The sequence below is a fragment of the Sapajus apella genome, unplaced genomic scaffold (assembly GCF_009761245.1).
Source record: "Sapajus apella isolate SASKATOON/1434 unplaced genomic scaffold, GSC_monkey_1.0 scaffold23, whole genome shotgun sequence".
Lineage (NCBI taxonomy): Eukaryota > Metazoa > Chordata > Mammalia > Primates > Cebidae > Sapajus > Sapajus apella.
The window spans coordinates 3,865,579-3,878,034 of record NW_022436963.1 but is presented as its reverse complement, the minus strand read 5'-3'; the positions used below and the strand labels follow the sequence as shown (position 1 = coordinate 3,878,034).

General features: G+C 46.0%; 1 protein-coding gene across 4 annotated transcripts in view; it reads right to left on the bottom strand.

Annotated features, from left to right (window-relative positions):
• DNAH1 (dynein axonemal heavy chain 1) overlaps positions 1–12,456 on the bottom strand; it is an 81,872-nt gene that overhangs the window by 51,792 nt on the left and 17,624 nt on the right. For all 4 annotated transcript variants that reach the window (XR_004272438.1, XM_032290092.1, XM_032290093.1 and 1 more), the window contains exons 10-12: positions 2,158–2,315; positions 1,098–1,309; positions 60–358 (exon numbers count right to left, since the gene is read on the bottom strand). Coding sequence is in view for 3 of the 4 variants with exons in the window: in XM_032290092.1 (XP_032145983.1) it covers positions 60–358; positions 1,098–1,309; positions 2,158–2,315 (669 nt within the window). In the remaining variant the exon portion in view is untranslated. The remainder of the gene's footprint in view (positions 1–59; positions 359–1,097; positions 1,310–2,157; positions 2,316–12,456) is intronic.

The following is a 12,456-nucleotide window of genomic DNA, read 5'->3' as shown; positions in this document are numbered from 1 at the left end:
GGGGCCTAGCAAGGAACAGCTCCAGTATCAACAGGTGCCTCTGCCCAGCCGGGCCCCACCTGTAGGGGCTGTTAATTAAGTCGTCACCCCAGACCATGTCGTCGGTGCAGTTGAGCACGCTGTGGCAGGCATCGCTGATGAACTGTGAGAAGCTGGCGAGCGAGTCCTGCACCAGGAAGCGCAGCGTGTCCTGCAGCATGTACTTCACCAGCTCCATCAGCTTGCGCAGCTTGGACATCAGGTACACCTCCCAGTTGGTCTCGTAGAGGTTGTACCAGCCCTTGCTCATGTCGCGCAGGCTGCTGCGCATGGCCACCTTGAGCGAGTTGACCCAGCTGTCCTTGAGGAACATCTGCACCTGGAGTGGCCGCAGGCATCATCACACGGCCACCCTGGGGATCTGTCACCTATAGCCACACTCAGGGACTCAAAGCACCAGGGCACTTGGGGCTCAGGGCTCATCTGACTGTGGAGGGATGTCCCCTACCCCAACTACTGCTAAGCCCTGCCAACCAACAGCCTCATGTGACCCTGAGGGCTCAGGGCTGCTGGGATTAGGGGAAGGAGGGAAGAAAGGAGAGAGGAAATATGGGGCAACAGAAGCAGGACTTTCCCTCCAGCCATGAGAGACAGAGACCCAGAGAATGAGACAAGAGAGAAGCAGAGAGACAGAGAACAAGACAAAAACAGACTGAGAGGGAAAGACACAGAGAATGAGGCAGAGAGACAGAAGGGGGGCCCTACCCCCATCATACCCCAATCTGCAGGTCAACACGGGGGTGCCTGAGGTTCCTGCTCCCCTTCTAAGACCAGGGGTCTGCTTCAGAGGCAAACAGAGTTGGGATGGAAAGGGATTGGAAATAGAGCCCGCCCTGGTTTTCCCTTTCTCTCCAAGATGAGCTGTCACCCTCAGTTCCCACCCCAGCCTCCAATAAGGTCTAGGAAGAGGCTGAGGACAGGTTTTGAGAAAAGCAGGAGCTCACAGCCTCACCACGTGGCCTGTTGACCCGGGCCTTCCACTGTGGCCCCGACCTGTGCCTGCCGGCTCTGAGGTTCTGCCCTGTACTTGCCCCTCTGTGCCCCTCATGCCCACAAACCTGGGAGAAGGTCTGTGACTGGATCTGCTCAAACTCCTCCAGGCGGCTGTACTTGGAGAGGTTTGAGTGGAACAGGGACATGGTGGTCACACTGTTGCACTGGGCCCTCACCTTGCTGAGAGCCGTGATGACCTCTGGCCGTGTGAGCAGGGACACAAAGGTGAAGTCCTCCTTCTGTTCCCGGAAGGGGTACTTGGGGACACTCACCAACCCTGCAGCGGTAGTGGCCAAGGGCCAGGATGAGACCCTGCCTGGCCACACCAGGACACAGGACAGATCCACAGGTGCTTGATGGAGGGCCGTGACTCCTGCCTTCTCCCCGGAAGAGGGACTAGCATTCCCAGAGCCCCACTTTTCCCATAGTTTGCTAGAGTGGTGCTGCAGCTCTTTAGTGAGGTGCCCACTCTGAGATGGATAAAGTAATTCCTTCTAGGACCCCTTAGTCACAGACTCCTCTGAGAAGTAGATGAGGGCCGTGGACCGCCTCCTCATCCACCCCCACCTGTGCTGCACACAAGCTCAAGGTCTGTCCACAGCCTGCCCTGGAGCACCAAGGAAGGAAGATGTGGGTACCAGGACCTCTTGGAATGCCCACTGTCCACACCCCAGCCTGCATGCTGAGTACATGACACACAGGAAGCTGAGTCTAGGAAGGTTGGCAGGGGAGCTCAAAGCAAGGAGCATTCTTGGGCCCCGGGATCCTGCTCTGAGACTCAGTCTCCTCTTGCTACTGGAGGAAGAAGGACTGTCCTCTAGGTCAGAGCAGCAGAGCCCCTTCCATCTACTGTGGAAACACTGTTTCCTAATACAAGTTCACCTTGCTACTTCTGTGCAATTCCCACTAATATGTTCAAAAAGAGCCTTCTTCCCCTTCCCCTGGTCCAGAACCCTCTAGGCAGCTGGGAGAAGTGGGACAAGTGCTGGAGACAGGGAAGGTGCAGGGAGTGTCGAGCTAATGATGCCCACAGTGGCAGAGCAGATGATTGTGGAGGGGAGGGTTGGGGGACAGCTCTGGCCAGGTGGACGGCCATGGGGCCTGTCTTGGTCCAGTGACCCTCACCTTGCTCAGGCACCTGCTCCTCCTCCTTCTTGGGGAGGGTCACATAGGAGAAGGTCTCAGGCTTGGAAGAGACAATGTGGTCAAAGTTGATCTTGTTCATGCTGCGCTCATAGTCCAGGCTCACTTCTCTGGCGAGACTGCTGAGGTGCTCTAGAACCCTGCCCATGGAGACAGGAGATGGGGGCATCAGGGGCTCCACATCCTGTGAATCCCAGCCAGGGCCAGGCTCTGCTCTGACATGGACCTGGGGACATGCATTTAGGGCTTCCCTTCTGGATTCATGGCCACACCCCTACCTGGCCCTGAGCCACTAACCTCCAAGTGCACCTCCCCTGCTTCTTTCATGCCCCTTGTCCCCATTTTCTGTTGCCAGTCTCTGCGAGCCAAGGCAGGCCCCAGAGCAGTGGGACAGGGTGCAGGAAGTCCTGGGCCTGGAAGCCTCAGAGAGCTGCCCACTCACTGCCTGCACCTCCCCTGCAGCACCCCCGCCCACTGCCCATGGTTCAGTGGAAGATGCCTGCCACTGAGCTCCCTTGCTTTCACCGAGCAATCATGGCAGTGCCTGGAAGGTGCTGAGAGCTCAGGCTGCGCAATACCACGACTGGGCCCGAGGGTGGGGGACCCCTGCACTTCACCCTGGAACTGGGCTTTGAGATCGGAAATCGCCAGACCTGGGGTGAGCTTGCATTTTTCCATTAGCAGCTCTCGTTGGCTCCACATCTGAAGAAGCCTCAAATATATCTCTTTCTCCCCTGCTGCTCAGCTGCTATTCTGGTTCAAGCCACCATCATGGTCTCTGGCCCGATTATGGCATGAGTCTCTTCACTGATCTCCCTGCTTCCACGCTTGCCCCCTTACAACCCATTCTCCACTTGGCAAGGGGAAAATATTTATTTGAAACATGTAAATGATCAAGCCACTCCTCTGCTCAGTACCACCCATGGTGAGTGGAGACTGTCGGCCCGTGGCTGCGTCTCTGTCCCAGCCTGCATGTGGTCCAGCCTCCTCCACCAACATCTTTCTCTGCACCCCAGCCACAGTAACCCTGTCCTGCTCCTCAAGTACCGCAAACTTGTCCCTACCTCAGCCTCTGCACTTCTGTTCCCTCTGCCAGAATCCTCTTCTTCCCTTACTGTTTTAGGCCTCAGCTCAAATGTTATCACCTCTGTCGGGAGGCTTTCCCTGACCACCTAATAGAAAGAAGTCCTTCTGAGACATCTCTATTCTCTTCTCTCGCTTGTTCTTCACAGCACTTATCGGAACGCTGAATCACCCCGATTTCTCATTGTCTGTCTTCCTGGCCAGGCTGAGTCCCCAGGGTGCAGGCTCTTTGTTGGAAGTGTTCACTGCTATGTCCCCAGTGCCTGGCACAAGATGGGTATTTCCACACATGGCTGCTTACTGGCCTGAAATCCACTCCCTCCCTTCTTCCTCAATTTTGTTCCAGAATTCAGTACTTCCTCACTAGACTCAGGGGAAGATGACACAGCCCCAGCTCCAGGGGTACATCTCAGCCAGTTCGAGCCAATCATGTGGAACTTGCCCTGACTGTAGTTGGTTTAGGAAGGGAAACACAACCCAGTTATGATCAACCACTTATGCAGAGATATAAAAGTCAAGCCCTCTGCAGTCAGCTAAGATTGTTCCACTGCACTCTAGCCTGGGGGACAGAGCAAGACCCTGTCTAAAAAAAAAAAAAAAAAAAAAAGTCAAGCCCTCTTATTCTGGCTCCCTCCAGGACAAATTCGGTGGTGCCATGCTTGCCCCAGAGTTTCCCACAGGATCAGGCTGAGGCTAGACTTCTAAAATCATATTTCACCAGCAGCTTCTTCTATTATATCCTGCTTCCCTCACTTCCTTATAGATTTCTTCTGAGAGGATTTCGTCAATTGCTTGCACAAGAATCCCCAAATCAGGGTCTGCTTCTAGGGAACCCAATCTAAGACAACCCTTACTATGCTCATGAAACTGCCGCTGCCCTCTTGCCTGAAGATGAAGCCAGCATACACTGGAGGCAGAGCCCTGAGGCACCAACCCGGGGACACGCTGCAATGCTTTTCCTGCTGCAGGTACAGTAACACACTTCCCTGCCGTCTAAGCCAACCCGAGACCAGCATCTTTCATACTTAAAGCCAAAAACATTACCAATTGAATAAAATTCAAGAAACAGAATACTTGATAGCAAAGGTAAGGTGGCTACACTGATTCAAATCTTCCAATATATCCTTGGAAGGAAGGAAGGAAGGAAAGAAGGAAGGAAGGAAGGAAGGAAGGGAGGGAGGGAGGCAGGGAGGGAGGGAGGGAAGGAAAAACTAACACTACCAAAACCTGCATCTTTAGCACAACTAGAATAAGAAGACTGCCTAAATTTCAAATTGTCTTTAAATTAAAAAATAAACATTAATCTCCAGTGAGCTGTCTCTCACACTCTTGTTGCAAGTTTTCACAGAGAACAAGGGCAGGCTAAGGAAAACTGAAGAGGGAAATAGTGGCAGCCCTAAGTCAGATCTAAAATCCTACCTGAGGCTGGGTGGGGTGGCTCACACCTGTAATCCCAACACTTTGAGAGGCCGAGGTGGGTAGATCACCTTAGGCCAGGAGTTCAAGACCAGCGTGGCCAACATGGTGAAACCCTGTCTCTACTAAAAGTACAAAAATTAGCCGGACGTGGTGGTGAGTGCTTATAGTCCCAGCTACTCAGGAGACTGATGCAGGAGAATCATTTGAACCTGGAGGGCAGAGTTTGCAGTGAGCCTAGATCACACCACTGCACTCCAGACTGGATCACAGAACAAGAGTTCGTCTCAAAAAAGTATATAATAAATAAATACATACATACATAAAATCCTACCAGAAAGAGAAATCGAGGCCAGGCGCAGTGCCTCATGCCTTTCATCCTAGCACTTTGGAAGGCCAATGTGGGTGGCTCACGTGAGCCCAGGAGTTTGAGACCAGCCCAGACAACAGAATGAGACCCCATCTCTACAAAAAATTAAAAAATGAGCGGGTTTGTGGCATACACCTGTAGTCGCAGCTACCAGGGAGGCTGAGGTAGGAGGATTATTTGAGCCCAAGAGTTTGAGGCTATAGTTAGCTGTGATTGTGCCACGGCATACCAGCCTGGGCGAAAGAGTGAGACTGCATCTCAGAAAAAGAGAAAGTAACCTTGGCTGTAAAAATACTGAAAAAGTGTCCTGGTAAATCCTTACTACAAGGAAGGGACTTAAGGGCATGCAATTCAAGGCAGTATTCTTTGAAAGGCATGGCTTAAAGGACAGGAGGTAAAAGGAAAGGAGTCCGTTGCAGACTGGAGGGGAAGGGAAAAGAAGCAAAAGTGAAATCTTGAGATCTGCAAGATAGGAGAACAAAAACCTTGGAGGACCTACATCCCTCTCCCCAGCACATGTATGCGCGCGCGCACACACACACACGAACACCCCCCACACACACACCATTTAAAAACAAAAACAACTAGTGTGCAATACTGACAGAAGAGGGCGCCCTTGAACTAGAAAGCTTGCAAATCACTCCAAATCCTGAAATGAATAGGTGAACACCAACTACATTTTTTTCTATAAGCAAAAGAAAGCATTGTTTAGCTTTGTTTGGACGCTTGAGAAGATGAGAGCATCTTAACCGATAAAATTCCCATCAGCTCTAAAAAAATAAACAAGGACCAAGTAGAAGAGAACTGTAACATAGCACTTCAGCTAAATAGCCTAAAACAAGTGTTTGGGCATTTGAAAAACCACCCTGAATCAGAAATTCAAAAAGAAAACACAGAAATGGACAAATAACAGTAAGAAAAGAGATTTAATCAAGCTCAAGGAAAAAATAGAAAATAAAATTATCCCAGGGAGGAAGGTGAAATTACAAGATGCCCAAGAGAAAATAGTCAAATCAAAGCATAATGAAGTAAATTGAAGAAAGGCAGGATATAACCAAGAGAATAAAAATGAGAGACAATAAAGGAAGTAAATGAAAGAAAACACAATTTTTAAAAATAAATAAAATCGCCAGGTGCAGTGGCTCACGCCTGTAATCCCAGCACTTTGGGAGGTTGAGGAGGGCGGATCATAAGGACAAGCGATTGGGACAAGCCTGACAAACATGGTGAAACCCCGTCTCTACCAAAAATACAAAACTTTGCTGGGCATGATAGTGCGCGCCTGTAGTCCTAGCTACTTAGGAGGCTGAGGCAGGAGAATTGCTTGAACTGGGGAGGCAGAGGTTGCAGTGAGACGAGATTCTACCACTGCACTCCAACCTGGCGACAGAGCCAGACTCTGGCTAAAAATAAATTAAATAAATAAATAAATAAATAAAATTAAAAAGAAATAACTAAAAAGGGTCAGAAAGTGGTTGAATTAGAAGATAGGCAAAGAAGCAGCAATATATAAAAAGATATGGAGATATATAATGGAATCCTTGATGAAGAAAAACAAAAGAATGGAACAGGACCAAGATTCAAAACTATAATTCAAGGGAAATTTCTTTTTTTTTTCTTTTTTTTTTTTTTGAGATGGAGTCTGGCTCTGTCATTCAGCCTGGAGTACAGTGGCACAATCTTGGCTCACTGCAAACTCCACCTCCCAGGTTCAAGCGATTCTCCTGCCTCAGCCTCCTGAGTAGCTGGGATTACAGGCACGCACCACCATGCCCAGCTAATTTTTTGTATTTTTGGTAGAGACGGGGTTTCACCATGTTGACCAGGATGGTCTCGATCTCTTGACCTCGTGATCCACCTGCCTCGGCCTCCCAAAGTGCTGGGATTACAGGCTTGAGCCACCGCGCCCGGCCTTAATTTTTGTATTTTTAGTAGAGACGGGGTTTCGCCATGTTGATCAGACTGGTCTTGAACTCTGGACCTCATGATCTGCCCACCTCAGCCTCCCAAAGTGCTGGGATTACAGACATAAGCCACCGTTTTTTGTTTTTTGTGTTTCTGAGACAGAGTCTCGCTCTGCTGCCCAGGCTGGAGTGCAATGGCCCAATCTGCTTACAGCAACCTCCGCTTTGCGGGCTCAAGCAATTCTCCTGCCTCAGCCTCCCGAGTGGCTGGGATTACAGGCATGTGCCACCACACCCAGATAATTTTTGTATTTTTAGTAGACACAGGGTTTCACCATGTTGGCCAGGCTGGTCTTGAACTCCTGACCTCAGGCGATCCGCCCAACTCGGCCTCCCAAAGTGCTGGGATTACAGGTGTGTGCCTGGCTGGCCTCAGACTTCTTAAAAGCAACACACAGGCAAGGCAACCAAAGAGGAGCATTTTTTTTTAACTCATAGAATAAAAGTGTAAACTAAGACCATTATATCTGGTCAAGCCGCCCTTCAGGTTTTAAATGTGTGAGAGAGAACTCAAGGAACTCTATACCCTGAGCTCTTCATCAGGAATCTACTAGAAAAGGAACTTTATACAACCAAGAGATGACGGTAAACTTCAGAAAAAAGACTGACACATTTAAAAGAGTTTATTGTAAATTTAAGATGGGTGGAGATGAATGTGGAGAAATAGTAATAATGTTTTAATAGTTAAAATATTAAATAAAGGCTGGGTGCGGTGGCTCATGCCTGTAATACCAGCACTTTGGGAGGCCAAGGCAGGAGGCTCATTTGAGGTCAGGAGTTCAAAACCAGCCTGGCCAACATGATGAAATCCCATCTCTACTAAAAACACAAAAATTAGCCAGGCATAGTGGTGGGCGCCTACAATCCCAGCTACTTGGGAGGCTGAGGCAGGAGAATTGCTTGAACATGGTGGGCAGAGGTTGCAGTGAGCAGAGATCACTACCGTTGCACTCCAGCCTGGGTGACAGAGCAAGACTTTGTCTCAAAAAATAAATAAATAAGTAGAGCTGAGCATGGTGACTCACTCCTATAATCCCAGAACTTTGGGAGGCTGAGGTGAGCAGATTGCTTGAGCCCAAGAGTTTGAGACCAGCCTGGGCAACAGCAGGAGACCCTGTCTCTACAAAAAAATACAAAAATTAATCACATCTGTGGTCTCAGCTACTTGGGAGGCTGAGGTGTAAGGACAGCTTGAGCCCAGAAGGTCAAGGCTGAGGTGAGCTGTGATTGTGCTACTGCACTCTAGCGTGGGTGACAGAGCAAGACCCCGTCTCAAAACAAAACAAACAACAAAAATAAAACAGGCCAGATATTAAAGGGTTAAGTAGGAAAGCAGGGGATAATGGAGACTACAAAAGAAACCACTAAAGGTATAAACCTTCCCAAATGTCAAAAGAAATTTTTTAAATGAACGAACTAAGAAAACATACCATGTAGAGAAAGAAACACAGCATTGTATTACAATACACATAATGATTATAATACGAAGTAATATGACTGAGTTGAGGTCAAACCTATTAGCCATACCAATAAATGTGAATGGGCTTAACTCACCTATTACAAGAAGAAGTTGGCTCACAAATAAAACCCAAACTATATGCCTAAAGTAAGAAACTGATATAAAACGAATTAGTTCTGAAAGGCTCAAAATAAAGGGATTTATCGGACAAATGAAACAATAAGATGTCAGATTGTAATGTTGATATCAAGCAAAGTAAAATGCAGATCAAAGAGCATTAGAACTCTACCAAAAGGCTCCTGGAACTGATAAACAACTTCGGTAAAGTTTCAGGAAACAAAATCAATGTACAGGAATCAGGAGCATTTCCATACAAGCTGAGAGCCAAATTAAGAATACAATTTCATTTATGATTGCCACAAAAAAATACCTAGGGATACATTTAACCAAGGAGGTGAAAGATCTCTAGAAGAACTGCAAAATACTGCTAAAAGAACTCAGAGATGACATAACCAAATGGAAAAACACTCCATGCTAATGGACTGGAAGAATCAATATTGTTAATATGGCCATACTGTCTAAAGCAATCTACAGATTTAACACAATTCCTATCAAACTACCAAGTCATTTTTCACAGAACTAGGAAAAAATTAGTCTAAAATTTATATGAAACCCAAAAAGACCCTGAATAGCCAAAGCAAACCTAAGCAAAAAGAACAAAGCTGGAGGCATCACCTTATCTTCAAACTATACTACAAGGCTATAGTAACCAAAACACCATGTTACTGGTTCAAAACAGACACATAGGCCAATGTAACAGAATAGAGAGTGCAGAAATAAAGCCACACACCTAAAGCCATCTGATCTTCAACAAAGTTGACAAAAATATGCAATGAGTAAAGGACTATTCAATAAATAGTGCTGGGATAGCTTGCTAGCCACATGCAGAAGGTTGAAACCGACCCGTACCTTTCACCATAAATAAAAATTAACTCAAGATGAATTAAAGATTTAAGTTGTTTTTTTTTTTTTCCTGAGACAGTATCTTGCTCTGTCACCCAGGTTGGAGTGCAGTGGCACCAGCTTGGCTCACTGCAACCTCTGCCTCCTAGGTTCAAGTGATCCTCCCACCTCAGCCTCCCAAAGAGCTAGGACTACAGGTGCACCCCCACCATGCTTGGCTAATTTTTGTTTGTGTGTGTGTGTGTATATATATATATATATATATATATATATATACACACACATATATATATACACACATATTTTTTGTAGAGATGGGGTTTTACCATGTTGCCCAGGCTGATCTTGAACTCCTGAGTTCAAACCATCTACCTGCTTCGACCTCCCAAAGTGCTGGGATTGCAGGTGTCAGCCATCTAGTCTGGCCAGGATTAAAGATTTAAATGCCAGACCTCAAACTCTAAGAATCCTAGAAGAAAACCTAGGAATCAGCATTCTGGACATTGGCCTTGGGAAAGAATTTATGACTAAGTCCTCAAAAGCGATTGCAAAAAAAACAAAAATTGAAGAGTGGGACCTAATTAAAGAGCTTTTGCACAGCAAAAGAAACTATCGACAGAGAAAACAGACAATCTGCAGAATTGGAGAAAATATTCAGAAACTACACATCTGACAAAAGTCTAATATCCGGAATCTATAAGGAACTTAAACAACTGAACAATGAAAAAATGAATAATCCCATTTGAGAAATGGGCAAAAGGGCCAGGTACGGTGGCTCACAACTGTAATCTCAGCACTTTGGGAGGCCGAGGCAGGCGATCACCTGAGATCAGGAGTTCAAAACCAACCTGGCCAACATGGTGAAACCCTGTCTCTACCAAAAATACAAAAATGAGCCAGGTGTGGTGGCATGTACCTGTAATCCCAGCTACTCCAGAGGCTGAGGCAGGAGAAATCGCTTAACACAGGAGGAGGAGGTTGCAGTGAGTCGAGATTGCACCACTGCACTCCAGCCTGGGCAACAGACCAAAACTCCATCTCAAAAGAAAAAAAAGTGAAATACTAGATATCAGAATCTGTGGACTACTTTTAAAGCAATTATCAGAAGAAAGTTCATAGCCTCAAGCACATTTGTCACTAAGAATGAAATAAATTCCTAATACATGCAGGCACACACACACACACACCACAAACTATACAACATAACAGATAAGCCAAAAGATGGCAAAATGAAGGAAATAAAGATAAAAGTAGAAATTCATAAGGGAGATGTAGAAAAGCAGTCAATCACATTAGTAAACCTAAATCCTCTTTTTTAAAGTAACACACCAGGCCGGGCACAGTGGCTCACACCTGAAATTCCAGCACTTTAAGGGGCCAAGGCAGGGGGATCACCTGAAGTCAGGAGGTCAAGAGCAGCCTGGCCAACATGGTGAAACCCCGTCTCTACTAAAAATATAAAAAATGAGCTGGGTGTGGTGCCTGTAATCCCAGCTACTTAGAAGGCTGAGGCAGGAGAATCATTTGAACCCAGAAGGCGGAGGTTGCACTGAGCGAAGATTGTGCCATTGCACTCTAGCCTGGGCAACAAGAGCTGAACTCTGTCTCAAAAACAACAACAACAAAAAAACACACAAGCTACTAAATAACCTAATAAACCAAAACCAGAAAGAAACAGGAAGAGAGCATGACTCCACAAAATAAGAGTAATGAGGAGCAGTAAATATTAAACCAGAAAAAAATTGAAAATAAAAAACAACTTTACAGAATTATATGCAAATATATTGCAAAACAGATATAAGATGGATAATTTTTTAGAGAAACAATGTATATGAAAATGACTCCATTAGAAGTAGAAAGATTAAAATAGACCAATTTCTTTCTTTTTTTTTTTTTGAGATGGAATCTCGCTCTGTCACCTAGGCTGGAGTGCAGTGGTGCAATCTTGGGTCACTGTAACCTCTGCCTCCTGGGTTCAAACAATTCTCGTGCCTCAGCCTCCTGAGTAGTTGGGGCTACAGGCATGTGCCACCATGCCCAGCTAATTTTTGTATTTTTAGTAGAGATGGGGTTACATGATGTTGGCCAGGCTGGTCTCAAACGCCCTGACCTCAGGTGATTCATCCCCTTGGCCTCCCAAAGTGTTAAAATTACAGGTGTGAGCCATTGCGCCCGGCCAGTCAAATGATTTTTAACAAGGATGCCAAGACAATTCAACGTGCAAAAGACTATCTATAGCGTGCTACCTTTCACGTAAGAAAGGGAGGAGTATAAGAAAACATATATATGTCTGAAATATACATGTTTCTGCTCATTTGTGCAATAAAAACACAGAAAGGATAAACCAGAAACTATTGATATTGGTTATCTGTGGGCATGTGGTAGGAACACAGTGGGAAAGATAGGGAACCTGGACAGGATGGGGAGGTGGAAAGTGACAGATTTCTGCGTATAGCTTTCTGAGTGATAGCTATTTTGTCGTATACATAGTCATATGCTAAATAATGACATTTTGGTTACAGTTTGCATATATGATGGTGGTCCCATAAGATTATAATGGAGTCAAAAAATTCCCATTTCTAAGTGACATCATGGCATTGTAATGTCATAACACAACACATCACTAATGTGTTTATGGTTATGCTGGTGTAAACAAACCTACTGCAGCCAGTCATATAAAAGCATAGCATGTATGGTTATATACAGAACATAATACGTGATAATGGTAATAAATGACTATGTTCCTGGTTTATTTACTACCCTATACTATACTTTTTAATTGTTATTTTAGAGTGTACTCCTCTATTTTTTTTTTAAGTTAGCTATGAAACATCCTCAGGCAGGTCCTTCAGGAAGTATCCCATAGTCATAGAAGATGACAGCTCCATGCATGTTACTGTCCCTGAAGACATTGGGACAAGATGTAGAGCTGGAAGACAGTGATATTGATGACCCAGACCCTGTGTAGGCCTAAGCTAATGTGTGTTCTTGTGTCTTTGTTTTTAACGAAAATGTTTAAAAATCAA